General features: G+C 40.3%; 1 protein-coding gene and 1 long non-coding RNA gene across 2 annotated transcripts; one reads left to right on the top strand and one right to left on the bottom strand.

The window, feature by feature from the left end:
- The first annotated feature begins 2,001 nt into the window (after positions 1 to 2,001).
- On the top strand, positions 2,002 to 24,083 carry RBL2 (RB transcriptional corepressor like 2). The gene is made up of 22 exons (XM_084294748.1): positions 2,002 to 2,248; positions 2,385 to 2,515; positions 3,773 to 3,973; positions 5,396 to 5,460; positions 10,117 to 10,245; positions 10,819 to 10,979; positions 11,082 to 11,146; positions 11,849 to 12,035; positions 12,954 to 13,120; positions 13,796 to 13,905; positions 14,887 to 14,990; positions 15,347 to 15,484; positions 16,018 to 16,182; positions 16,438 to 16,549; positions 17,123 to 17,395; positions 17,883 to 18,157; positions 18,694 to 18,870; positions 19,034 to 19,105; positions 19,491 to 19,605; positions 20,643 to 20,845; positions 21,276 to 21,440; positions 22,136 to 24,083. Exons 1-22 carry the CDS (start codon positions 2,012 to 2,014, stop codon positions 22,304 to 22,306), a joined length of 3,423 nt encoding a protein of 1,140 aa, XP_084150874.1. The 5' UTR covers positions 2,002 to 2,011; the 3' UTR covers positions 22,307 to 24,083.
- Positions 18,631 to 22,115, bottom strand: LOC311214251. Its single transcript, XR_014618828.1, has 3 exons — positions 21,851 to 22,115; positions 19,308 to 19,569; positions 18,631 to 18,756 (listed from the first exon to the last, which is right to left on the bottom strand). It is a non-coding gene; the product is annotated as an uncharacterized lncRNA (long non-coding RNA).
- Positions 24,084 to 24,973: the final 890 nt, after the last annotated feature.

Here is a 24,973-nt window from a genome sequence, read left to right as displayed (position 1 = left end):
TCTTCTGTCACTTCTGCATGTAAGGCAGGCTGGTTTGGAAAATACATGGGAACTGGATGTCAGATTTGGGGTCAGAATCTTTCACCAGTGCTCACCAAAACTTAGAGCATGTCGTCAAGCTTGTTTCAGTTCTCAGAACAGCTTTTGACGTGGTAACTGTTGTCAGCAACTCTGCTTCATGTTGTTTGATCTGACACACCTCTCAAGTAAATCAAGTGGCTTGTCTACAGTTCAGCTTTTTGCCGCTCTAAGGGAGGCCTTCTAAATCCTGGTTCTAGAAAAAGTGTACATAGACTGCTCTGTTTTTTCAATGCGTCAGCAGTTATAACCTAAATAAGTTGTAATTTCTGTTTTTTCGTTATGAGCGTATGAGAGTTGTGAGGGGAGCACGTTGTCCTTTTCAAACGGAAGCTGAAAATTTTCACGTAATCATTGGTCTTCGTTCACTGAGACTTGCTTTTGTAAAACATCAAATGCTGGAAGACTCCTGCTAACATTCTGCACACTGACAAAAAGACATTAGAAGTAGCAGGAGAACTGGCTGTGCTGGGACAGTCCCAGGGGGAATACTGGAAGGAAGCCTTCTGTTGATGTTTCTCCCTGCGGTAGTACTTCTGAGAGTTTGTCATCTTGGACCTGCCTTGTTGGGACGTCAGACCTTGCTTGTTATCTGTCCTGCCTTGTCTGGGGGTCCCCCTAATTTCTCAGGAGGTAAATGTTAGCCACTCTTCAGAAGTTTGAGTTAGTCTTCACTGTGTGGGGTCAGTACAGCTACAGCCTGTGCATCACTGCCATTGTTGTTTGGCCTCAAGATTTGCTACCCCTTTCTTGCATTTTGCAGGAAAAATAGTTTCTTATTCAAGTCACCAGGAGATGAAAAAACATGAGGCTGTTTCCCTCATCGTTGTCCAACCCCACTTTGCAGATGTCCGAGTTGTTCTGTGCTCTGTGACGTGCAGCTGTGTACCAGAGGAGTGCCACCTCCCTAAGAGCTCAGCTTGGAAGCTGCAGCTCCCCACTGTGACGGAAGGAGGAACAAAACAAGGAAATACTTAGACGTGGAGGCCTTTCATGGTCTAGGAGTATCATCTAAAATTAATTCAAGTCTGTCTCATCACAGGTTCATAAGCCAAGTTTCTGAAAACTGATAACAGTGGTTTATTGTCAGAAGGCCTAGCCCTTCTCAGGGACCGAGAGTGAGGGTGTGGGGGACAGTCCAGTAGAGATTTGCGTAAATTGCTGATGCTGGGGGCTGTAATTCTGTAATTTATTCTTAAAACAGCAGGAGATAAAGAACCGAGTCCCGTAGTGGGAACTACTCCATTGACATGATTAATGATATTTTATTGAATCATTTACAGTGTGTACTGCAGACATTAGTGATGTTCAGCCTTCTTGCTGCTTTGTGAGAGGGGGAATAAGGAGGGAGGGAGGGCATGGAGGAACACGTAAATAAAGCCACATCCTCTGGGCTGAAAAAGGTATTGGTGGTTTCCATGTCTGAAGGGTTCATGTGTGAATTGACCACTACCTGAAAAACAACACAAGATTTGAGTTTCCTAGAGAAGGGAGAAGCGTCAAGTTCAGTCACGTATTTTAGAACCCAGCTGCATCAGAAACTAGGGCAGCATGCAGCGGGCTCCCCTTGTTTATCGTGGAGGAGTCCTTTCTCCCTCAAGGCGTTGGAAAAGGGGCAGGCAGCCCATAGGCAGCCCACCCCTGCCCTCACTACCAGCTCCCCCCCGCCGAGCCGCCCCCGGGCCCCTCCCTGCGCCATGGCAGCGCCGCCGCCTGATGACGCCACAGGGCCCGCGCTGCCCGCCGGGAGCCATTCCCCCCCTCCCTCCCTCCCCACCGCGCCTGCGCACGGCCCCTCCTCGCCGCCAGCCAATGAGCGGCGGGGCTGGTGGCGGCGGCGGCCCGTCGGGAGCAGGCGGCGCTGAGGGGCGGTGGCGCGTGCGCGGGGCGGGGCGGGGCGGGGCGGCGCTGCCCCCTAGCGCCGGGGCGCGGCATGGCGGGCGGCGGGGGGGAGCCCGAGGGACGGGCGGCGGCGGCGGCCGGGGGGGGCGGCGGCCCCGGGCCCTGCCCCTGCCCCCCCGGCGGGCCCCGCGGGCCGTCCCCGCCGGCCGAGGAGGGCGAGACGCGGCAGCGCTACGAGGAGCTGTGCAGCAGCCTCAACATGGACGAGAGAGCCCGCTCCGAGGCCTGGCTCAGCTTCCAGAGCATGAGGCGCAACTACACGCTGGAGGTGGGGCCGCGGCCGCGGGGCGCCTCAGGGGGCTGAGGGGGCTGAGGGGGGGCCGGGCCCGGGCCGTGCTCGCCCGCGGCCCTCGGCAGGTTCCCTTCCCCTGACAGCCGCTACACCGCCGCCTTTTGCTTGGCAGGGGAACGACCTGCACTGGCTGGCCTGCGCCCTGTACGTGGCTTGCCGAAAGGCGATCCCGACCATGGGCAGGGGGACGGTGGAGGGAAACTTCGTGTCCTTAACCAGGATTTTGCGCTGCTCGGAGCAAAGGTAACTCTTCTTCTGGCCAGGTGCAAAACACGAAGTCTCAAGGGCCGCTTGTCAGCTTGAAAAACGTAGAAACTGTGGATAAATGATAGATGTCATTCTTGCTTCCTGCTGTCACAGATCAAACTTATACAGCGGGAAACTGTGCGCTGGAGCTCGTTGCCCCACGAGTAGGACAGTTCCATTTGGGTCATCAGTGTGTCATAAGAACGCTGCTTTTTAAAATTAGCGATTAACTTCCTCTGCTCAAAAGGGGAAGAAACCAACCTGTGAGGAACAGTTTTTTGAACACTGAACGAAGTGCGAGCTTACCACAAGAGTAACCGTTTTCATTGCTTCTGACAACATCAATACCTTTTCACTTTTTTTTCTTTTTGTCAAGACTTTCACTTTTCATCTGTTCTTGCTTTCCGATGCGAAAGCAATGTCAGGTTCTGACAAACTTTGCTCGAGTGTTTTTGTCTATAGCGTAACGAAGAACTTCCTGAAACAAATGATGTTATTTATCAGCAGTGGGGTTGTTTTGTAGCAATTTAGTAGATTGGCAAAAAAAGAAAGCTTATATGACTGTTCATTATGCATTTTCTCTCCCTGTGTCCTTTACTGTTGGAGCACTATTATTTGTTTAAACAATACAGAAGAGTTCCTTCAAAAGCGTTTTTTTCCAAATTAGCCATTCAAGGAACTGAATACAGACAAAAAGTTCTTGTGATTTGGACTATGCAAGACTAATAACGTTGAAAAAGCGTGCTTAGAAAAAGGAGTGAAAGTGAATGGAAGCCAAATTCATGAATTGAAATGTACCTATGTAAAAGTGGTACGCTGTATTTTTTCCTACTTTGTAGAGCTTTTTAGTGTTCAGTAGAGGTCAGATTTTATTTTATTTCGTTAGACAGATTATTCAGAAAAAATGACAGCAATATGCTTTTATAGTAAGCTGTCTGCTGGAGCTGATGGTATCTTTGTGAGGAAAAGCCAAGAACCTTGAACATGTAATTAACAGGGTCATCAGCAGAGGGTATCAACAACATGCCACGAGCTACCCAAAAGCCCGTCCGTGTGTGTAGGTGAAGGACTGGCTCTGAACACTTTGCACTACAGCTGTCATATTTGCAATACTGCTATTTTATCAGTAGTTAGGAAAGTAGCAATTGCTCTTTTGTTGTAAATAAATAAAAATGTATGGTATATTTCTGGGAAAACAAAAAACAAAACCAAACCACAACAACCTCCGAGATCTAACCTGTTCCATATTTTCAGCCTGATTGAGTTTTTTAACAAGATGAAAAAATGGGAAGACATGGCAAATCTACCCCCCCAGTTCAGAGAACGAACCGAGAGACTGGAGAGAAACTTCACAGTTTCTGCAGTAATTTTTAAGAAGTATGAGCCCATTTTTCAGGACATCTTCAGATATCCTCAAGAAGATCAACCTCGTCAACAGAGAGGAAGAAAACAGAGGTACCTTTCTGTAATTTCCAGACTGACTTTTGAGCATCACTGTCACAACAATATCCTGAAATTGCTTGGTGGTCGTAAATGTGCTTTAACTGTGTTTTTGTAGTAGTTCTTTCCGATATCAGAGGTGGTCTGTTTGTCCTCGCTTCCCGAAGTTTTAGAATCTTTTTTTCCAGCTTGTCAGATCTGACAGGATGCGTGAAGTCCCAAAGCTGTTAAGTTTCTGTGATTTAGGGGTAGGGAAAAAGACGAAAAATTAAAAACAGCCTGTAGGCAAGAAAGTACTGATATTTGTAAGGTGAGGAAGGCTGGAAGAATTTGATTTTATGGTCCGACAGCCTCAGTAGCTCACAGAACGACTCAGTCTGTTTCACTTCACATTAATTCCTGTAGTTTTCTCCATAGAGGCAGATCTTCTGCATGTTTTAATTTATAGTGGAAGCTTTGGTTCTTTGTCACTGTTGATATTATAAGAGCAGTAAAGTTATGCACTAGCCTTCTTCTCTGGTTATTTTGATCTTATCGAGATTTTATTGGTTTATGCTAGCACTTAAGCACAGCTTGTGCTACATAAACTGTAAATGTTAGGAAAAAATCCATTTCTTTGCTTTCTTCTTTTTTTCCTTTATAATTTTTGTGAGCATAACTTAGTGTTATTTCTAACCAATAGTGAGTTACAAATGTATTGAGATGTATTAAGATGACACAAAATGTTGAACCTACAATATGCTGTGTGTATAATTCTACAGTTAGAGGAGGAGCCCTGCTAGTTGGCTAGCTTGGGTGGTGAGGTGTGAACTAATTTTGAAAAGCAAGTCAGAAGATGATACTTCTGATTTTTGTGTGAAATACATAGTTCTGACATTCCTTATGTAACCTGATGTAACCAAATAAATTATTTAAGGCTGACCAGACAACTGCAAAAATGGAGAACATGTCCTCACCCTGAATTAATTTACCCTGTATTTTGTATACCCTGTAAAGTTACATACAAAAATGCTTTACCTAAGTACATAGGTGACACTTGTGAACAAACAGTATGTTAACATCAACACGCTGCGTAATACATTCCTCCAAGAACACGTAGGTATACGTGGTTATATCGCTTAGAATACTCCTGAAGAAGGCATTTCAGCTCCAGCTCTCAATTCATGTTGGACTGCCATGGTGACATTCAAATCATTGCGTGCAGACTGAGACCAGGGTTCCAGTTGCGTCTGCAGTAAAGCACCGTGCAGCCTTTTTATTACCTCTGTCAGGTTTTTGTGTGTTTTGTTTGGTTTGGGGGGAGAGGGCATAGTTAAGGCTTTGGCTACTCCATGGTAAAGCCTAATTTTCTTTCATAATGATTGACTGTTGTGTGATGTTCTGTCAGCCTCAATTCACTGAGCTTACTCTGTGTCTTGCTCTATTTTTCCCCAAAAGACGACAACCATGCACAGTGACCGAAGTGTTCCACTTTTGTTGGGTGCTCTTTGTTCATGCAAAAGGTAAGAGATTTGAATGGGATTAAACGCTGCAGACCTGGCTTTGTTGTCTTTGTCTCATATCAATCCCCAAACATTGGGCAGTTACAGGCCTTTTGCAGAAGGGCTCATCTGGTCTTAATTTCCCCAGCTGTATGTTTTACTGCACTTCTGAGGTAAGCTGTATGTCAACAGTAGCTTTTACGTGAAATATAGCTGTGATTTTTCCAACGTTTTGGCAATTTAAGCTGTAATTGCAAGGTAAAATTAGCTGAGAGTTTTAGTGAATTCGTATTTAGAGACGGTTATAATTAATATGAAATATAGATATATATTCACTAGGAATAAAGAATAATTTAAATTCCTCGTAAATTTCCAACAATGGTTATAATATTTAATGGATTTTTTTTTCTGTAAAGCAGTAAGAATGTATCATAAAACTCTAGGTGTAATTACTTTCATGCTGTTATCACAGATAGCGTTCTAATTCTTCTGATAACCTGTCCCTCTCACTTTTTAAAAAGTGTGCACACAGTAACTATATCAAATGATAACGTGCATTACTAAGTAGGTCTGCATATGTTTTTCACACAAGGGTGATTTGTCCCTTGCTTTTTGGACATAACAGTGTATATGCAACTGTCTGGTTGCCTTAAAGATTCCTTTGAAAGACACAAGGGGAAATCCTCTGTTAATAGGCTTCTATGGAAATGGTGCAGTGAAGAGGCAGTGTATTGCAATGTATGTGTAGTTGTTGCAACGTATGTATACTTGCTATTGTAAAAGCACCCTTAAAGCCAGTATGAATAGCAGAGAATTGCAGCATTTTTTTCTTGATAATGACTGATGGACCATAGAAGGGAACAGGAGTAAATCCTTTTGCACAAAGGATAGTGAAGCTCCCCAAAATTTTAGCCTTAAATTGTTCAGTTATCATATAATGTATAGTCTGTTTTCATCAAATCTGGTTGTTGTTACAGTGTTTCTGCTTACCTGTGACTTCAGGTATGGCTTGGGTGAAAGTTCTCTGGGAATTCCGTATAAGTCAGACACTTGGTATTAGGCAAATAAAAACAAACTTTATGCTCTGAATTGAGGGAACTTTTGAAGATTCTTATCCATTAATAATTTCCAGAGAGTTTTTATATTTTTCATGACAACTTCTTGAAAAAAGCTAGTAGTCTCATTTCTACAAGGAAAGGGAGAAAAGAAAGACTGTGGGGTGTTTGCTTTGAATTTAAAAGTAGAATAGTGTTACGGTTTGTGCAGTGTGCTGTGATTTCCTTAATTGGTTGCTTTTGAGGATAGGACAGAGTAGGTTGTTACAGTATTGAATTATCTGGCACTCATTTTGTCCAATACAGATTAACCTTTCCTGCTACACTGTACCACAGAGCAGGGGGTTGTCAGCAAGCTCTTTTTGGAAGAGTTACCAGCAATATCACTGGACCATCATCATCATCTCTTGGCGCAAAGATCAGGAAGGCTGTGGTATTGCACGGGTGCTGTACCAAACACCTGTGTCTGATGTAGAAGCTGCCTTTTCCAATAGGTTGGAAATTCCATGTTTCAGGGAAAGAGATTTCTCCTAAACAAGCATGTTACTTGCATCCTTGAAACACAGTATTATTTTACATCTTTTATTTATTTGTTTATTTCCCTGCACTCCAGAGTAGTGCTCTCAAGCAGTATGGAGTGTCTCTGTGCACTCCCCTGAGACAAGAGCAGTCAGTACCGTACCTCTTTCCAGTAGTCAGGACTTCGCTTTGTTAGCACACTTGGGCAGCTGAGAGAGTAAGTGGGTCAGTCTGAAACATCTCAGGTTTTTCTTTTCCTTGCTATGGAAACCCCACTTCTGTGGGTAGAGCGGCAAAAGCGCAAAGGGACTAATATGAGTCTTGTTCTTGCTGGATTCTTGGTTGTTATGTTTGAGTAGCTGCATCATCAATTAACTACGTGCTCACTGGTGAGCAGTTTCAGACATCTGGAGTAAATTTGTAGACTGGAATATTGTGCTGATAACACTGCCAGTTAAGCTGAAAAAAAAAATTACAGTATTGATGAACTATGAAATTACAAAGTGACTAGTGGTAACTTTATTAAAGTGTGGCAGTACAAAGATGTAAACTGAATGTTTACCATTTGAGGAATTAAAAATTCCTGTTAAGTTTTGTTCATTGTGTTTTGAGGGTTGGCAGTAACCCTTATCATGGCAACCACACAGCAGCGGCAAGTTGAGGCTTGTCACTGTGATATTTCTGCACGCCTCAAGATCGGTGCGTTCAGTTCCACCAGTGCACAAAGTGCAGGTCTTGCTCGCACCTCCGGTACACGCTGCACATAAGATACTGACTGTTCAGCGATAGTGCTGTTCTCGCCTACTATTTTTAAGAATTTATTTTTAAACTCTATAACATACTTACTTAAAATGTCAATTCAAAAAAGATCTTGTTTTGCCGCACCGAGATAACTGAGATTTTATCTCAGATAACTGAGATAACTGAGATTTTATTAGTTCATGCTTGGTTGTTGTGGTTTAAGCTGGCCGGCAGCTACGCACCACACAGCTCTTCGCTCACCTCCCCCCTGTCTCTGGGATGAGGGAAAGAAACAGGAAAATTAAGCCTGTGGGTTGAGGTAGAGACTTTTTGTTAAGACAGGAAAATAATAATAATAATAATAGTACTACTACTAATAATGTGTATGAAACAAGTGATGCACAATGCAGTTGCTCACCACCCACTGACCGATGCCCAGCCTAACCCCGAGCAGCCGGCTTCCCCACCCCAGCTAGCCACCCTTGCTCAGCAGGATGCAATATGGTACGGAATACCCCTTTGGCCAGTTTGGGTCAGCTGTCCTGGGTCTGTCCCCTCCCAGCTCCTGCTGCACCCCCAGCCTGCCTGCTGGCAGGACAGAGAGAGGAGCTGGAAAGTCTTCCGGAGTGTAAGCACTGCTCTGCAACAATTAAAACATCAGCATGTTATCAGTACTCTTCTCATCCTAATCCAAAACATAGCACCCTACCAGCTACTAGGAGGAAAATTAACTCTATCCTAGCTAAAACCAGGACAGCTGTGAAAGAGAGTGGTAAATTATTATCTGAAATGTCACTGATTTAACAAATCACTTGTATGAACATACCGGTAATGTAAAATTAGATTTATTTTTGACTGCTGGCAGTAGCTATTGCCATGCTAGACTTTATGCTTCTGAAATTGATCCTGTCATGAAAGTTACTTTAAGATACTGATTAAAATTTTGCTTTTATATTTAGGAGTTTGATTTCTTTCTTGTGAACGTGTTCATGATTTGGAAATAACTCTGATGAAAGTGTACAGTTAACACAGATTTCATGTAGACTTTATTATTTTAAATAGTTCCAATTATCTACATTCAAAATATTTTTATCAAACATAGAATCAGAAAACTGGATATAAATTTGAACAAACTGGTACGTTACTGGTAGAAGAGTGACAATATGTATAGGAAAATGCTTTAATCATATATATATTTTGTTGTGTCCTACATGAGTTTATTACTATATGGTAGATCTCTTTTGGAAGCTGCCCGTTTTTCATTGTGAATTCAGCTAACTGGTTAGGACCTTACCTGAAAAAAAGAGTAAAAGACTTAATAATATTGAAAAAATGATAGAAAATCATGCTGTATATATAATTTCATGGAACTGTGATTTATGATATGAATTAACAGCACAGTTGATTTTAGAACTGTTTTTAGCTCTGACCATTCCTCTCAAGGAATATCATAAAACTAAATGAGTTTAGTAAAGAGTTAGGAATCTGAATATAACCTCTGTGAAAGGTGATAAAAGAATATAAGTATTCTTTTCTAAAGAAAGATGATGAACAAAAATTATATTAGAGGTATGTAAAAGAAAAGTACATTGTAAACCAGATTAAAGATGCACATTTGTAAAGCTAGACTTTTGTAAAGCATAAGAGAAATAAAGTTCAATGTATGTTTGTAATGAGCATGCCCCTAACAGAATTAGATTTGTTTTGAGGAATGGGGGGCTGTTGGACGGGTGGGGGGCTGCTGTTCCCAGGACATCTGAACACTTGACTCTATCCTAGCAGAAGTTAAAGTTTTTTGCAACATTCCATAGCAATGCAAAATTGGGGAAAAGGATAGTCTCAGTCAAAACCCATTCTTCCCCTTACACGACTTCAGAACAACATTCCGCCTCAGAGAGGTGGAGGAAGACTCTGTTGAAAAAGTAACACTGCCAGGCACTGAGGCTTGTGTTCCCAGAGCTAGGGTAACAAAGTTTTGTCCTTAGGGCAGTTTACATTAGTTCATGCTGCTTCAGGTTACTTAGGTACTGATTGATCAGGTTACTGCGAAAGAGGGAGCCTGCAGTATGCTTAGCAGTATCTCCGTAAGGTTTGTTTTCAAAACAGCACAATGTATTTGAGTTCCTGTATGATTGCTGCTGTTCCTGAAAATGTATTTATCATTATATTTGCTATATGCTAGTGTGTGTCCGTTTTATTCCCTCTATTTCTATCCAGATATTTCCAATCTTAGTCACCCAAATATGTGCTTCAAAGATTCCATTATTGATTGCAATACAAATCTCAGTATTTTTTTGTAAAATAATTTTAAGTTTGTGCTAATTAATTTTAACTAATTTCATGTGTCTTTCTGAAATTGAAGGTAATTTTCCGATGATCAGTGATGACTTGGTCAATTCCTACCATCTCTTGTTATGTGCTTTGGATCTAGTATATGGAAATGCTCTGCAGTGTCCAAACCGTAAAGAACTCCTGAATCCTAATTTTAAAGGTACGTTGGGAAAAAAAAGTCTTTATCCGAAGTCTGCAGGAATTTCTTAAGCTGCTGAAATGAGCATGAACATACATAGTACAGAATAAATTGAGTAATACTCATATGAAATATGGGGGAATTATTATTGTCTCTGTCTGGCCACACAGTTGTATTCCTACTAATGTCATCTGTGATAACAGACTACTGAATTCTGTAAATAGTACATTAAGTCAAGAACTTAATATACTATGGAAATACCACTGAAGGAGTTTCCAATCTAAACACTTCTGTTAATGACACGTTAACATCAGTGAAAGGGTTCATAATGACAAGGGCGTTGTTGGACACAGTCAGACCAGAGGGCTTTCAGGAGGCAGCTGTTTGGAAAGCTCCACTGCCCAAAAACAAGGCTGGCACCTTGATTGTTTACATTGAGTGGGCACTGTACAATTAGTTATTCTTTCAAGGGAACTGATTAGTTTACCATTTTAATTTCACACTACCTGGGACCACGCAGCACATAATTTTAGTTTAGTAAGAATACAGGGTACGAATTTGCAGGATCAAATAATACACTGTTCTTAATTGTAGGTCTACCTGAAGACTTTCACAGTAAGGATTATAAAGTGTCATCTGATCCTCCCTGCATCATTGAAGAACTGTGTTCATTACATTATGGATTAGTTTTAGAAGCAAAAGGCATAAAGGAACATTTTTGGAAGCCATACATTCGGAAACTTTTTGACAAAAAGGTTGGTCAATACATTTCTGATGCAGAAAAAATTCTCCTTAGTCATTATCTTCAGGACTTTAAGAACTGAAATGTCCATCCTTTGCTCTTAACTCTCTTACAGCTTTTAAAAGGAAAAGAGGAAAATCTGACTGGATTTCTAGATCCTGGAAACTTTGGCGATAGCTTGTGAGTCAACTTTATTTGTGGTTTGGATTGTGTTTGTATCCCCTTGAATTGTAACACAATCGCACTTGCGTTACTCTTGTGCCTTAGCATTAATGCTAGCTGGTTGATTTGCATATTTCTGTCTATGTATTACATTGAATTGTGTTTCAGTTCCTTTTCTTTGAGGTGGTATGGCCTGAGGCATAAGAGGAATGATTCCTTACTGTAGCGTTACTTAATGTCTGCTTTTATTCTGGTTTCTTTGTGTCCTTGATTTTTTTGTACATAATTGTAAATGTTGGGAAGAAAAAGCTGTGGTGGCACACTGAGTGGGGCTCAAGCCTGAGGGAAAAATCAGGTTTGGTGTTTACTCCTTCTTAAACCTAGAGATGCTATGAGTAGGACTTACTCTTTTCTTTTAAATGGTATGAAAATGGCAGCTGCAGGTTATGGTGCTGTGATGAGTGAGGTTGGAGGAGTTTCCAGCCAAACACCAGCTCTCAGTATTATGTTCCTCCCATGGTCATACCAAATGGCAAGCCAGCAGATATAATGGAAAAATAATGTTCTTGCCGCTGTTGTGTTTTAGATATTGTTGGTTTTAAATGGTCAAGGTAGTCTGAGGTAGACTTCTGACAGGCCAGAAGTGTGCTCATTCACTAAAGAGGTAAACAAAGCACTAAATAAAGGGGTTATATGTCTGTCTTTTCCTTTCTGTTGTAGCAAAGCCATCAACAAGGCCTATGAGGAGTACGTCTTGTCAGTAGGAAATCTGGATGAGCGAATCTTTCTTGGGGAGGATGCAGATGAAGAAATAGGAACTCTCACAAGGTGCTTAAATACAACTTCAGGAATGGAAACAGCCGAACGAGTGCAAGTGAAGCATAATCTGCAGCAACACTTTGACAGGGTGAGTCTGACATGGTCTCTTGCTGTTTTTATGGAGAAGACATTGAGTTAGTCTGCATCTGGTTGTAGCAGATGCTAAAAAAAAATTACCATCTTTATTGGAAAAGCTGTTCTGGGAGTGCACACAGCATAATTGAGTTACATTTTGCAACTGCTTAGATGTATTGTGTAATTTTGTGAGGGTTTTGGGGCAATATTTCTCCATGCAGAAAGCAGACATATTTACCTGTGATTACAGAACACCAAAATGTTCTTGAAGATGGAAAAATATCTTAAAGGAGAAGGGATATGAGGCAGGCAACGGAAGGATGTGAGCTCTATCAGTACAGTTAGATCAGAGAGTACAAAAGGGTAACGCAGGCTGGAGCACTGAAATGTGATCTTTTTCCAGTGTGACAGTTGGTTGATGGCTTTCAACATTCAGGAGGACAAAAATAATAATAAAAAAAATACTTTCTGCAACAGAATAGAAGTGCTAATTGTTTATGCTACATTCAGGAGGACTTCTTTTTTTATCTAAGAGTCACACTTGCTGACAGGAAACCCTGGCTCAGTACAGTTTCCTTACAAGCTTCTGCTGCCTTTGGTACTCAGAGGATGGGAGGGGACTGGTGACATTTTTTAGTTAGGCCTCTTTTGTGCTTCACTCCAGTATCTGTATTTCAGTGTGAGGTCATTGAATGTCTCTGTTTGTGCATTCACCCACCAGCATTTGATACCAAGATCCAGGTGACAGAGGGAAGTCGTTGCTGGTGACTATCTGAGACATAACTCGTTTGGGCTGTTTGATTCCTTGTCTTTTTCCCCAGACATGTATTGTAACAAGTTAAGAAAGAATTCTAGAGACTGACACTTCTAGGTTGTAAGCTCAGAATTTTGTAACACTGGACAGTTGTGTGCTTATTTTCTGTCTTTTTAGTCCAAATCCCTGAGGATTACAACCCCACTTACCGGCCGCAAGTACATTAAAGAGAGCAACCCGTATGTGACGCCTGTTTCCATAGCAACATACAGCTTGAGCCGCCTTCACACCATGCTGGCTGGGCTGAAAAATGCCCCCAGCGAAAATCTGGAGCAAATATTCAGGTAAGTTTGATGTTTATGTTATATGATGTTTGGTAACCAAAAAAAAAAGTTTAAAACATAGGGTTATAATAACAAATGTTATTGTGAGATAGTGTAATTTAAAAATGCAAAATCATGAAAGGTTCTGTAGTAATGTAAGAGCCAGAGGGATACTAAGCTTTCGAAACACTCTTTTCTTTATTTCTCTGCCTTTTGTCCTTGAGATTGACAGCTGTGAGAAAACACAGTATTTTAAACCCAACTTTCTGAGCTTCTTGAACAGCAAACTGCTAATAGATTTTCTTCAAGACTTTTCTTCTTACTTAGCAAACCTCACTACCTAGCAAGTCACTTCATACTGTAGGAATTAAAAATATTTTTTTCTCCATGCAGATAAATTTTTACCTTAGGTACTATGTATTTTAACCCACTTTTTATATCATGTGGAAAATGCTGTTTAAGTATTAAACCCTTACGATGAAAAGATGTGCATATTTACTGCAATATGCACAATAATATTACTATGCTGTGGGTGTTTTACAGCTACACACATATGCATGTATTTGCAGTGCTGAGATATTTCCAGCTTTATGCTTTAATCATATTATCCAAATGGTAGATTTTGGTTTGGTTTTGGTTTTTTTTTTTTTGGTCTTAGTAGGAATAGGACTTTGAAAATTTAATTTGTATTTTCAGGGCATGTTCCAGAGATCCTTCTCAATCTATTGCAAATAGAGTAAAAGAAATGTGTGAACTCTATTGCCAGAGTATGCAGTCTGAAGGAGAATTCAGTAATTTTTCTAAAGGTAGGAAACATTTCAGTTGCACTTTAATCTCTATTCATGTATTTAAAAATGCTTATCCCTTTTAAGTAAACTGTGTTTTTATAGAGGCTCTGCTTTAGCACAAGAATATTTTTTTCTATTACTTCTGTCTTTTCCTGGTATTCTTAAGACATGGCAACATTCAACCCTGTATAAACTTTCATAATTAAACTTGGCTTAAATCATTGGAATTTGATACTTACAAGTTCTGCAGAAGGGAAAGAAAAAGCACTCTCAAGGGTAGAATGCCTTGTGTTGGAAGGGACCTTAAAGATCATCTAGTTCCAAGCCCCATTGTGAGAGGGTACTACTTTTCATCTCAAGCATGGGTTTTTGTAATAGTAATGAAAAACCTGACTCATTATATTCTTCAAAATTCCTACAGCAAATTTGGCTTAAATACAAGGTTTAGTTAGCAAGATTTTAATTAATATCTGTACTAGTATAAACACAAAGTATTGTTTGCAAAGCTGTCAAGATTTGTGAAGTAAGCAAAGACGGATTGGAAATTATGAAGATGCTCTTTGTGTCTGTTCCTGTCACCACAGCTGCTTCAGTGTTTTCTGTTGCACAGTGCAAGTTGGATCCATATAGATCATTTCCAAACTGTATTTTCTGAATTTGAAATATGTGCATTATATTATAGCAATATATAACTGCTAGAATACATGGTGTATTATACACCATGTACATGGTGTACTTGGTTCTTGTACATGGTGTTTTTACCAAATTGTAGGTTCAGTCGTAAGTTGTTCTGTTCTGCAACCACAAATCTCTGCAGGATAGGGAAGAGATACCACAGTTAGTGTTAAGTTGTTAACGTTAGTCAGATTTAGTTCTGCAAGTATTGCAGCCCCTGACGCACAGAAATCCAAGTAAATTGTCTTAAGCTATAGAGATAAAACAAATAAATAAAGATTTTTGAATTGTGTTTCATGATATTTCTATTTAAAATTCCTGCAGATGTTGCCAGTAAGCATTTTCGTCGTGCTGAGGTACTGTACTACAAGGTTTTGGAGTCAGTTATTGAGCAAGAGAGGAGGAGACTGGGAGACACTGACTTATCTGTAAGGAAAACTAATCATATTGTGCCTCATTTTAAAGTTGGATATGCAATAAGGAAATCAGTTGTAGAGCATGACAAACTACTTTTTTAAATGAGGGTAAATTTCTGAAAAGTAGCCTGAAAGTGTACCTGAATTAAAGAAAAACTGTACAAGAAATCATTTGTGTTTGCAAACACAAAGGATATGTAACATTTTTAAAGAGTAAAAGATGTCTCATTTTGGATTATGTTCTGCCACGTACACATGCAGGTATTTTTTTAAACGCCTGATACTCTTGCTGTTGAGACGGAATAGAAAGCATTTTACTGTTCTGTTGCACTGTAAATTAAGCACTAAAACTTGCAATTCTCTCGCAGGCAATACTGGAGCAAGATGTGTTTCACCGGTCTCTGCTGGCGTGTTGCCTTGAGATCATTACCTTTACCTATAAGCCACCTGGAAACTTCCCCTTCATCATTGAAATATTTGACATTCCAGTGTATCATTTTTATAAGGTAAAGCGTTTAACAGTTAAAAAATGCTGATCAAGTCATGCATACTCTTGCCTTGTATTAAGTAATCTCCTCACCTAGATGTTAATTTGTACTTTGACTCTTCATTCTCAATTTTTACCCTTTTTGTGGTGAAAGACTTTTTTTTTTTTTATAGTTGGCTGTCATTCTGTGATGTAGCTTGGGCATTTAAAAATCAAAATACTGTTTCTCAGTTTCACCCAGGAGCAGCGTACCCAAATAGTAACTAACAGATTATCATTTCATCTTGAACCAGCTAATGAGCTGTTCTGAACCAGTGCGTGACATCTTTTATTGTTTGTTCAGAAAAATACCAATACCTCTCTTCTGATAAACCAGCAGGACAACAGCTGATTGAACCATAGTGATGCAGCCTGATACTTCTACTAGTCTCTTCCCTGAAAATTAGGAATTAGATCTTTCTGTAAGAAGAAACACATGAAAACAAGTATATTACACTTATCACTCACTGTTTATTTAGCGTTATGTGGAGTTCATAATTCTTTGCTTTACAGGTAATCGAGGTTTTTATTAGAGCAGAAGATGGCCTCTGCCGGGAAGTAGTAAAACACCTTAATCATATTGAAGAACAGATCCTGGAAAGCATGGCATGGAAGCAGGAATCCATATTGTGGGACAGAATCAGAGATAATGAAAACAAAGTTCCTAGTTGTGAAGAGGTAAGCACTTCTTTACATTACATAGCTTCACATAGTTTTCCTACTCAGACAGAATAATTGAGAGTGGACATGACATCCTGTACAATTGTTACACTGGTTTTAAGTTAGACTTGGAGTAGTTTTTCAATGCTCTTCAGTGTTTCATTTTCTTCTATATACTTTGCCATTCAACTGTCTTAGGTTAGAAGCTTTTAAAAACTTGTTATGCAGTGAATCTGTGATAGAGACATTTTAATAAAAGCACAATTATTTTAGGTAATGCCACCTCAGTATTTTGAGAGATCTGCTGGGAACAGTGTTGTAGGTTCTCCACTGACGCCAAGACGAATAAACGAGGTTCGTGCTGAAAGTGGAGGACTTGGAAAAGGTGAGATTTTTAAAGCATAACACAGTTACTGTTCTTAGACCACATCTTTAGCTTACAAACCTAAATGGTGTTACAGAAGGAAGCTACTCCGGCAATGCAGGATTAGTTGCAAAACTTGTAAATGGTATTTCTATTGCAACTCATGTAGTTAAGTCTGATATTTAAGATACATTCATTATTTCAAATCAAAATAGTGTTTCGTTAGGGTGGTTTCAGGGTTTTATGTGTATGAAGAGTCTATATGTATGTGTATAGACAAATATATAAATACATATATTCTAATCAGTAGCCCCTAAACGGTTTGTTTTATTGTTACACCAGAATAGAAGCTCTGCTATATATTTACTTCTGTGAAGCCTGTTAGTTTAGAAAAACATTGAACACTGCATTATGTGAGATCAAGTCATCTGTAACAGTGATTTGTAAGCCATAAACATAGACAACTTTTAAAAAATGATTCCAGAAGAATTTTGGTTCTTAATAGATTTCTTTCATGTATTTGTATAATAAGAGATTATACAAGAATTAAATGTGTATATATATATAAATATATATATTTTTTTAAATCTTCAGGCCTCTCATCTTCTCCCACGACCCTGTATGACAGATACAGTTCTCCTACAGCCAATCCCACCAGGAGAAGACTGTTTGTTGATAACGATAATACCTCTGACAACGGAACTCCAGTAAGAGTTCCCCAGCAGCCCGTGGTAAATACGGTGCCTGTGCAGAACATGAATCCCGAAGCCATGTCCGTAACTCCTGTGCCTGGCCAGACGCTGGTCACAGTGGCAACTGCCACTGTAACAGCCAATAACGGGCAAACCGTTACAATACCTGTACAAGGTAAGGGAAAAGCAACAGTAGGATTAGGCTGGTTCTGAGAGTATTTGTACACAGACGAGTACATTAGGGAGAACAGCATGCCAGTGGTGAAAGAGCAGGTTTAAGAATTAATAATTGGGGAAAACCATATGCATAGGGGATATGAATTTAGAGACAGAACACTGACAGCACAAAGATCTTCTGACTGCCAGCAGCTGTTTATTGAACTTAGATATTTCAATAACCATTCCTTCCTTGACTAGCAGGGCAAGAAAGTAGCATTATTATTAAAAGTAGCATTATTATTAAAAATTAGTTCAATTCCATTATATTCCTGTCTTCTTATGATAAGAATTCCAAAGCATTTTGATGAAACAATTTCCTATCTATAATATGCTATATATTATAAGCAACAAATAAAAGAATTACTTAATTATTAAAACAAACAAAATACCATTCATACCACCAAAACCTGCTCTCATTTCAGACTCTTTTTCTTAAATTACAGGTATTGCCAATGAAAACGGGGGAATAACTTTCTTCCCAGTCCAGGTAAATGTAGGAACCCAGCCTCAAGCTGTCTCTGGCTCCATTCAGCCCCTCAGCGCCCAGACTCTTGCTGGTACCCTGAACACTCAGATGACTGGGGCAACGTTACAGCTACCAGGCCAGGTAACTGTGCAGCAGATCTCTCCTGGAGAGCAAAGACAAACCCAGCAACTTGCCACTGCCGCGTCTGCCAGGCCCCGGAAGATGGGCTCGCTTTCGCTCTTCTTTAGAAAGGTACTTTTCAGATTTGTTCTTTGTTTAGTTCGTATTGCGGTAGGTCCTCTAGGGCTTAAAAATATTTACTTATTTTTAATAATGGTAAGAGAATATAAATTTAAAAGTTAATGTATACCTTAAGTCTATTCGGATACATACCTTAAGAGCATGCAGACCATTTCGCACTGGCAGGGGAGTAGAGTAACTGCTCTAGTTCTGGAGTAGATAACAGATGTGGCCAGCAGCCGCTTAAAGGTATCCATTTTCTTTAAGGCTCTTTACAAGAAAGAGATTCACCTTTGAGTTGTTCTTATTTGTTCAATACAGCGGTTATGTGGTGCTGTTCCTGCACTCCAAATAATTCCAGAATTTAAGCTTCAAACAAATGCTTTCTTACCATCAAGACCAGTAAACACAAAAGTTAAATTTAGTTATTCTTCTTTTGACTTACCATTTGCACAAGTTCTACAGGCTGTACAAGCCTGAACTGTGCTTTAGCTTGGATGAGAAAAGCAGTATTAATGTGCTCCTAAGCACAGTCTCAATGTCAACAGGTGTATCATTTAGCTAGTGTTCGTCTACGGGACCTCTGTGTCAAACTCGATATATCTGATGAGCTGCGGAAAAAGATCTGGACTTGTTTTGAGTATTCCTTGGTGCACTGCCCTGAAATCATGATGGACAGACACTTGGATCAGCTGCTCATGTGTGCCATCTATGTAATGTCTAAGGTAAGGTGAATAAAAACACCTGCTGCTTTTTTAAGGCTTAATATGCTATGACTACAAATTCCTCAAACAACCTACCGAAAAAACAACCACCCCTAAACAAATCATGGGGGAAAAAAAAGGAACACAGGAACAATTTTAATCTTGTCTGTTTGTCTATCCTTAGGTTACTAAGGAAGACAGATCATTTCAGAACATTATGCGCTGCTATCGGACACAACCACAAGCCAAGAGTCATGTAAGTACAGTTAATGTTAAATGATGTGGCTTCTAGTTAATTAAATGCCTTTAGGAATGTAGAGATTTTCAAAGTAAAATAAGATTTAATGTTAAATATATGCAGTCTGTGAGCACTCTCCTTAAAGACAGAGTCAAAATCCTGCACTACCAAAAGCTTTTTATGCTGAATTATATCTATAGATGAAAATATTTTCACTTACAAGCTACAGCACCAGTGCCTAGTGGATAATCATCGTAGGAGGCTGTATTTTCCCCTGTAGGAAACAATCTGATACCACAGAGAAGTCTTCTAAAAAGCAGCTCTATCGTGCATATTGTTTCCTGACTGTGTAACTGCACATTTAATCTTACTTCCCATGTTATGCTCCTCTTTTTCCCTGCAGGTGTATCGGAGCGTCCTGATAAAAGGCAGGAGACGACGTCGACAGTCTGGCAGCAGCGATAGCAGCCAGCAGAACTCACCTACAGACAGAAGTAAAGAGAAAAACAAAGAAAAAAGTGAGTGTTTCCAAATTGTATGTGTGTTTTTAATCCCCCTTCCAAAACATTATGCATGGAGTACAAGTTGGATTTTGTGTTGCCCCACACCAAACAGGTCTTTCTTTGGTACACTTGGGTACACCTAAGAACACACCTTTAATGAGTTGCTAACTCAAGCTCAATCCTACATTTGAATCAGGCCTGTTTGAATCAGTCACTGCACAGCTTAGCTTCAGTTTACCACAGTGGCGGCTTGAACTCCTGAAATGAGCTGGTTCGCCAAGGAACACGTCTTTGTGAATCAGAGAAGACCAGTGCTGGCCCCTGTTCAGCTCCTCATTTACTTACAACCGTCATGGAGCTGCAGCAGTTTCTTTTAATATTTTAGCTGAGAAGCAGCAGCTGTCTGGCTTCATAGCTAAGAACAAAGCAGCCACCCACAGCATCTATTTTAGTAGATCTGTTGTCTCTGAAGTGTAGATGAGTCTTTCCTTGACATTTGAACTAACACATTTTCCTCAAATGACCTTCTGCACAGGAAAACAGGTAACTGCTGCTGTATATTCTTACCACCTGCTACTTAATAGATGACAGTATAAAAATAGATCTTAATGTTTTCTGTCAAAAAAGGTACATACTGTTTGCAACTTCCCACATTAAACCAGCAGGAAGTACTACCAAGACATCTATTCCTACCAGTGGCTGACAAAAGACTGACATTCCTTATTTGAAATTGTGCCAGCTGGCAACTAGAGCAAGCTACTGTTGAAATTATAGCAAAATTCCTGAGAAATGGAGTTTTAGCTGAGCTTAACACATGTGTCTGTACATATACTCAGCAGGTATATCTTGAACATACTGCTTTTTTTAAGCAAGGATGCTAAGGCAACAAAATCACCATCTCTGTTATCGACACTAAATTCAGGGTCACCATACTGCAATTTCACAATGTGGTGTGCAGCTCTTGTGTGCAGCTGACTGTCTGGGATTGGAATGATTGAATTGCCCAAGGCAGCTGTGACTGAATAAGGCAGAGCTTGCTCTTGTCTCCTCAGCTAGCAGAGACTCCAGCCCCGTGATGCGATCCAGCAGCACCCTGCCTGTACCTCACCCCAACAGCGCTCCCCCTACGCCGACCCGGCTGACCGGTGCCAACAGCGACACTGAGGAGGAGGAGCGAGGGGACCTTATACAATTCTATAACAACATCTATATTGAGCAGATTAAAGAGTTTGCCCTGAAGTATACTTCAAATGGGGTAAGTTAACTCTGCTTTTCATTAGTAAATAGATCTTGTTTTGTTGTACATGCAGTAAAATACACTCAGCTAACCTCATTTTAAGGGAAGGAAATTCAAGGGCTTTTCTTTAGTGACAGTAATTTCAGTTCAAGGACATACTCTGGTGCTGAAATATTAAGCACTTCTGTTAATTAATCATGTATGAAATACACAACACCAAGCCATGTCATCCACCAGCCTCGGATACAGTTAAAATAAGTAAATTACTAGTATGACCTAGGAGTATGACCGAACTTGCCCATATTCTAAATAGGCAAGGGTATGACTTAAGTTTGGAAAAAAAATCTAAACCATGCTTAAGGTGACCAACTTACAAAAGCCTTACTGTGGGTAGCTTACTGAGAGTAGGCAGCTTGTACTGAATGCCTTTTCTTTTTCCCTTGAGCAGACAGATTCTCCTCCGCTCTCGCCCTACCCGTTTGTAAGAATCGTCTCCCCTCGCAGAATACAGCTGTCCCAGAATCACCCAGTATACATCTCGCCACACAAAAATGAGCCTACTCTCTCCCCTCGAGAGAAAATATTCTATTATTTCAGCAGCAGCCCATCTAAGGTAAGACGAAAGCGCTTTAGTTTGATTTTACAAAGCTTTACTTCTACCTTTTCTTTTTGGTAGTGCAACTAGAGAAAGTTGTACAACACATCTTTCTGTTTGCATTGTTCAAGGTGTACTTTGTCACCTAACGCTCTCCAAATTGACAATTCACATATCTAATTGACAGTTCACATATCTCAGAAGCTATAAAGCAATTAGGTGTCCAAGTTGCTTGTGTACTTGGAAAACTTACCCTTTGCAATGGCACACACGGAAGACTCAAGAGGCATGGCCATGGTGCCATTTGCTTTCAGGTAACAGGAGGGATGATTTGGCATGAAGACACTTGGAGGAGTAGAACACTAAGTATGGTCATACCCTCTTAACTGCTTAGTAGAGGAGAAACATCTCAATGTGGACAGACTTACCAAGTGAATTCAAAACAGGCTGAATATATCCTGTGATCTCTGGTCACCAAGAATGGAGTAGAAACCTTCCTCAGGAAGCATCTTCATTCAGGATCAGAACTTCTGCATCTGTGGTGTGAGATAAGTCCTAACCACAGGGTTAGTTTGTTACAGCAAGCACGTTGTATAATTGCTAGAAATAAGGCACGTGTAAGATCACAGTAAAGGAATTAACAATACTTCACTTTTTTGGTAGCCACAATACAGAGAGATAATTCTGCCTTTTTTTTTCCTGCTTCTCCCCAGAGGCTAAAGGAAATTAACAGCATGATTAAAACAGGAGAAACTCCAACGAAGAAGAGAGGCATTCTCTTAGAAGATGGTGCTGAAGCACCAGCTAAGCGGATCTGTCAGGAAAATCACACTGCTCTGCTAAGGCGACTACAGGATGTGGCAAATGACAGGGGCTCTCACTGAGGTCAGTGGTCCAGCACAGGAATTCCCTCTCTCCTGCTGCACGGAGCCAGGTAGCTTCATACATTGCATGGGTTCACCGAGCCTTGCAAACACCAGGCAGTCGTCTTTTGTTGTCTTTCCACCTTATGCCTGCCTCCTGCCAGACTGTGCTGAGCCTTGGGACATGGCAGGAAGCAGCAGGAGGCGTCTCCTACGATGCCTGGGACACCGAGGATGCATTTCAAACTGCAACTCAAACTTGCCCCATCATTAAGCTAATTATAAGGCAAGGGAGCTGTCTTCAGGCTCTGGCTTGAGAAAGCAGTTAAAAAGCTTTTTATTGCTTGGAGGATGCATCCCTAATACAGCTTTCTTACCTTGCAACAGGTATTTAAATCCATTTGCTCTAACCAGTCTACTTACACTGTTTTTGTCAGTGCTTTACCTTTTCAGCTTTGGACGAGGAAGTTATGTATGTATCAGACATGGGAGCTCTGTGCCAAGATGCTCATATTCAAGGGGGCCTTTTTTTCTTTATAACATTAATGACCTCCACAGAAATAATGACTTACGTGATTTTCTAGGAAAGTCCAGTTGTTCCCCTTGGAAAAGGAAGATAGCTTAATTCAGGGCTCAAAAAAAAAAAAAAAAAAAAATCCTATGTGAGTGGATACTTTTATATTCGGGATGTTCTGTGTGCCCCTGAAAACGATCACATTATTTTGCTTTAATGTTTGGGCACCTTGTATAAAAGTAGCTGATTTTGTTATGCATTGTTTTTAGCTGTGCAATGTTTTAAAGTGAACTCTTGTTCAAAAGGTGGCACTTTTGATAGGGCTGTGAAGCATCATTTTTAAGGCAGATTAGTTTTGCTGTATATTTGCAACGGCACTTTCTAAATGTGAATATTTTTTTTTAAAAGGCTGACTTCAGATATTTTTCTTTATTGAAGCAATTTGACTTTTGTATTTATTTTCAAATTGACATCCTATAGCTCCCCTCTTCAGCAAATGGCATTAACTAATTTTAACTTAATGTGCATGCAGTAATGAATGCAGGAAGCTACGGATGTTTACAAGCATATAAAGTTCCTTGAAAAAAGCAATGTTTCTGCAGATTGCTCTTTTTGAGAGTCAGGAACTGGCCATCTCACTTATTCAGGAGGCAGGTAGCCTCAACCTCTTAAAAATGTATACTTAGCTTTTTGTTGTTGTTTGATTTTAAAGGCCAGAGTGGTTGTGATTTTTTTATTTTTTTTTTTATGGACAAAAATCAGGCTGCCTGGGAGAGAAATCCCTCCCCTACTAATAGGATCAGCAAGCGCTGCATGTATCAATTAGACCGACTAATTGTTTCATTTGAAATAAGCATACCAACAAGCTTGGTATTTTAGAATTAAGTCCTTTCCTAATACCTGGTGCGCTATACTATAGCCATGTACTCATTTTCACTGACAACTGGGGACAGTGTTGCTGTTCAATGTAAAATTTAGCACACACTGATTCTGTAAGTTTTTATAACGAAACAATTAAAAGCTTGATGTTTTCACGCATTCCTGCTCCTTTGAATAATGGGAAAGTTTAGGACTTAATTTCACAGTAATTTCAATTAAGGTAAAATAGAAGCATCTTTCATTCTTACCTGTGTAACAAAGGCTGAAGTCAAGCAGCTGTGTAGATGTTTCTGTAAAAATATTTATGAAGTTGTCAGACAATTCTTGTTACTTCGTACCATTTACAATACTTTGTATGAAAATATTGCAAGTGTATTTTTCAATAAAGAATTTATAAACTCACAATACTGCTCATGTGAAAAAAGCTTCTTATGTGCAAAGCCAAAAATAGCACGTGTCTCCCAAAGGCTAGGTTTGACCATTGGCACATAAAGAAAATACCAGAACAGTGACACAGCTGAGAGCTGTAAGGTACGTGATGTGCTTCAAGAAGAACTCTGGACAAACAAACACTGTAATTAAGAGTTTCAAATAATACTAAAAAATTGCGCTTACTGGTCACACAAAGCGAAAAGGCTTTACCCTTGCCCCAGTTTAGTCACTGTCTGTTGAGTTTCCTCACGTTGCTCTGTTGTAACTTGGTGCCTGCAGGAGGGGAGGGCCCAGCCCTGCCTTACCTGGGTGTCACTGCGAGCAGTCATGGGCTGCTGGTGGCCGCATGGGCTGCTGGTGGCCGCATTCCTCTTCCTGGTGGAGGCAGTGGTGGCAGGACAGGAGCTCCATGCGAGAAGAGGACCCCAGAACGACAGCAAGCTGGGGCTGCCTCCTTTCAGGCGCTTGTAACGTAACAGAACACATTTTAGCCCAAGGAAAGCAGAAATCTTCTCATAAACACTAGCCTCTGCACTCATATCTGAGCTCAGTTAGGGGGCGATTCATAATCAAGTTAAAAGCTGTCTGGACCAGCAGCAGCCAGGTGCTATTTTTTACAACTATGTACTGGTTTTTCCTCTGCATTTAGTTAGCTGCCCTGGCCCTGCTTCATGAGCTTCTGCTGGTTTTATCCCTTTATGAAACCAGATTGTTAAGGAACCTCAGCAATTTAGAATGCAAAGAATAATAGATGCACAATCTGTAGTGTACACTTTGAAAGAAAAGCTAAAAAAACTACTTCAGAGGTGTTCTAAAGAAAAACACACGTGAACGTTGTCTTTTTTAAAAATCTCAATCAATTA

This window comes from Netta rufina (genome assembly GCF_964035555.1).
Source record: "Netta rufina genome assembly, chromosome: 13".
NCBI lineage: Eukaryota > Metazoa > Chordata > Aves > Anseriformes > Anatidae > Netta > Netta rufina.
This window is presented reverse-complemented; position numbering and strand designations above follow the sequence as displayed.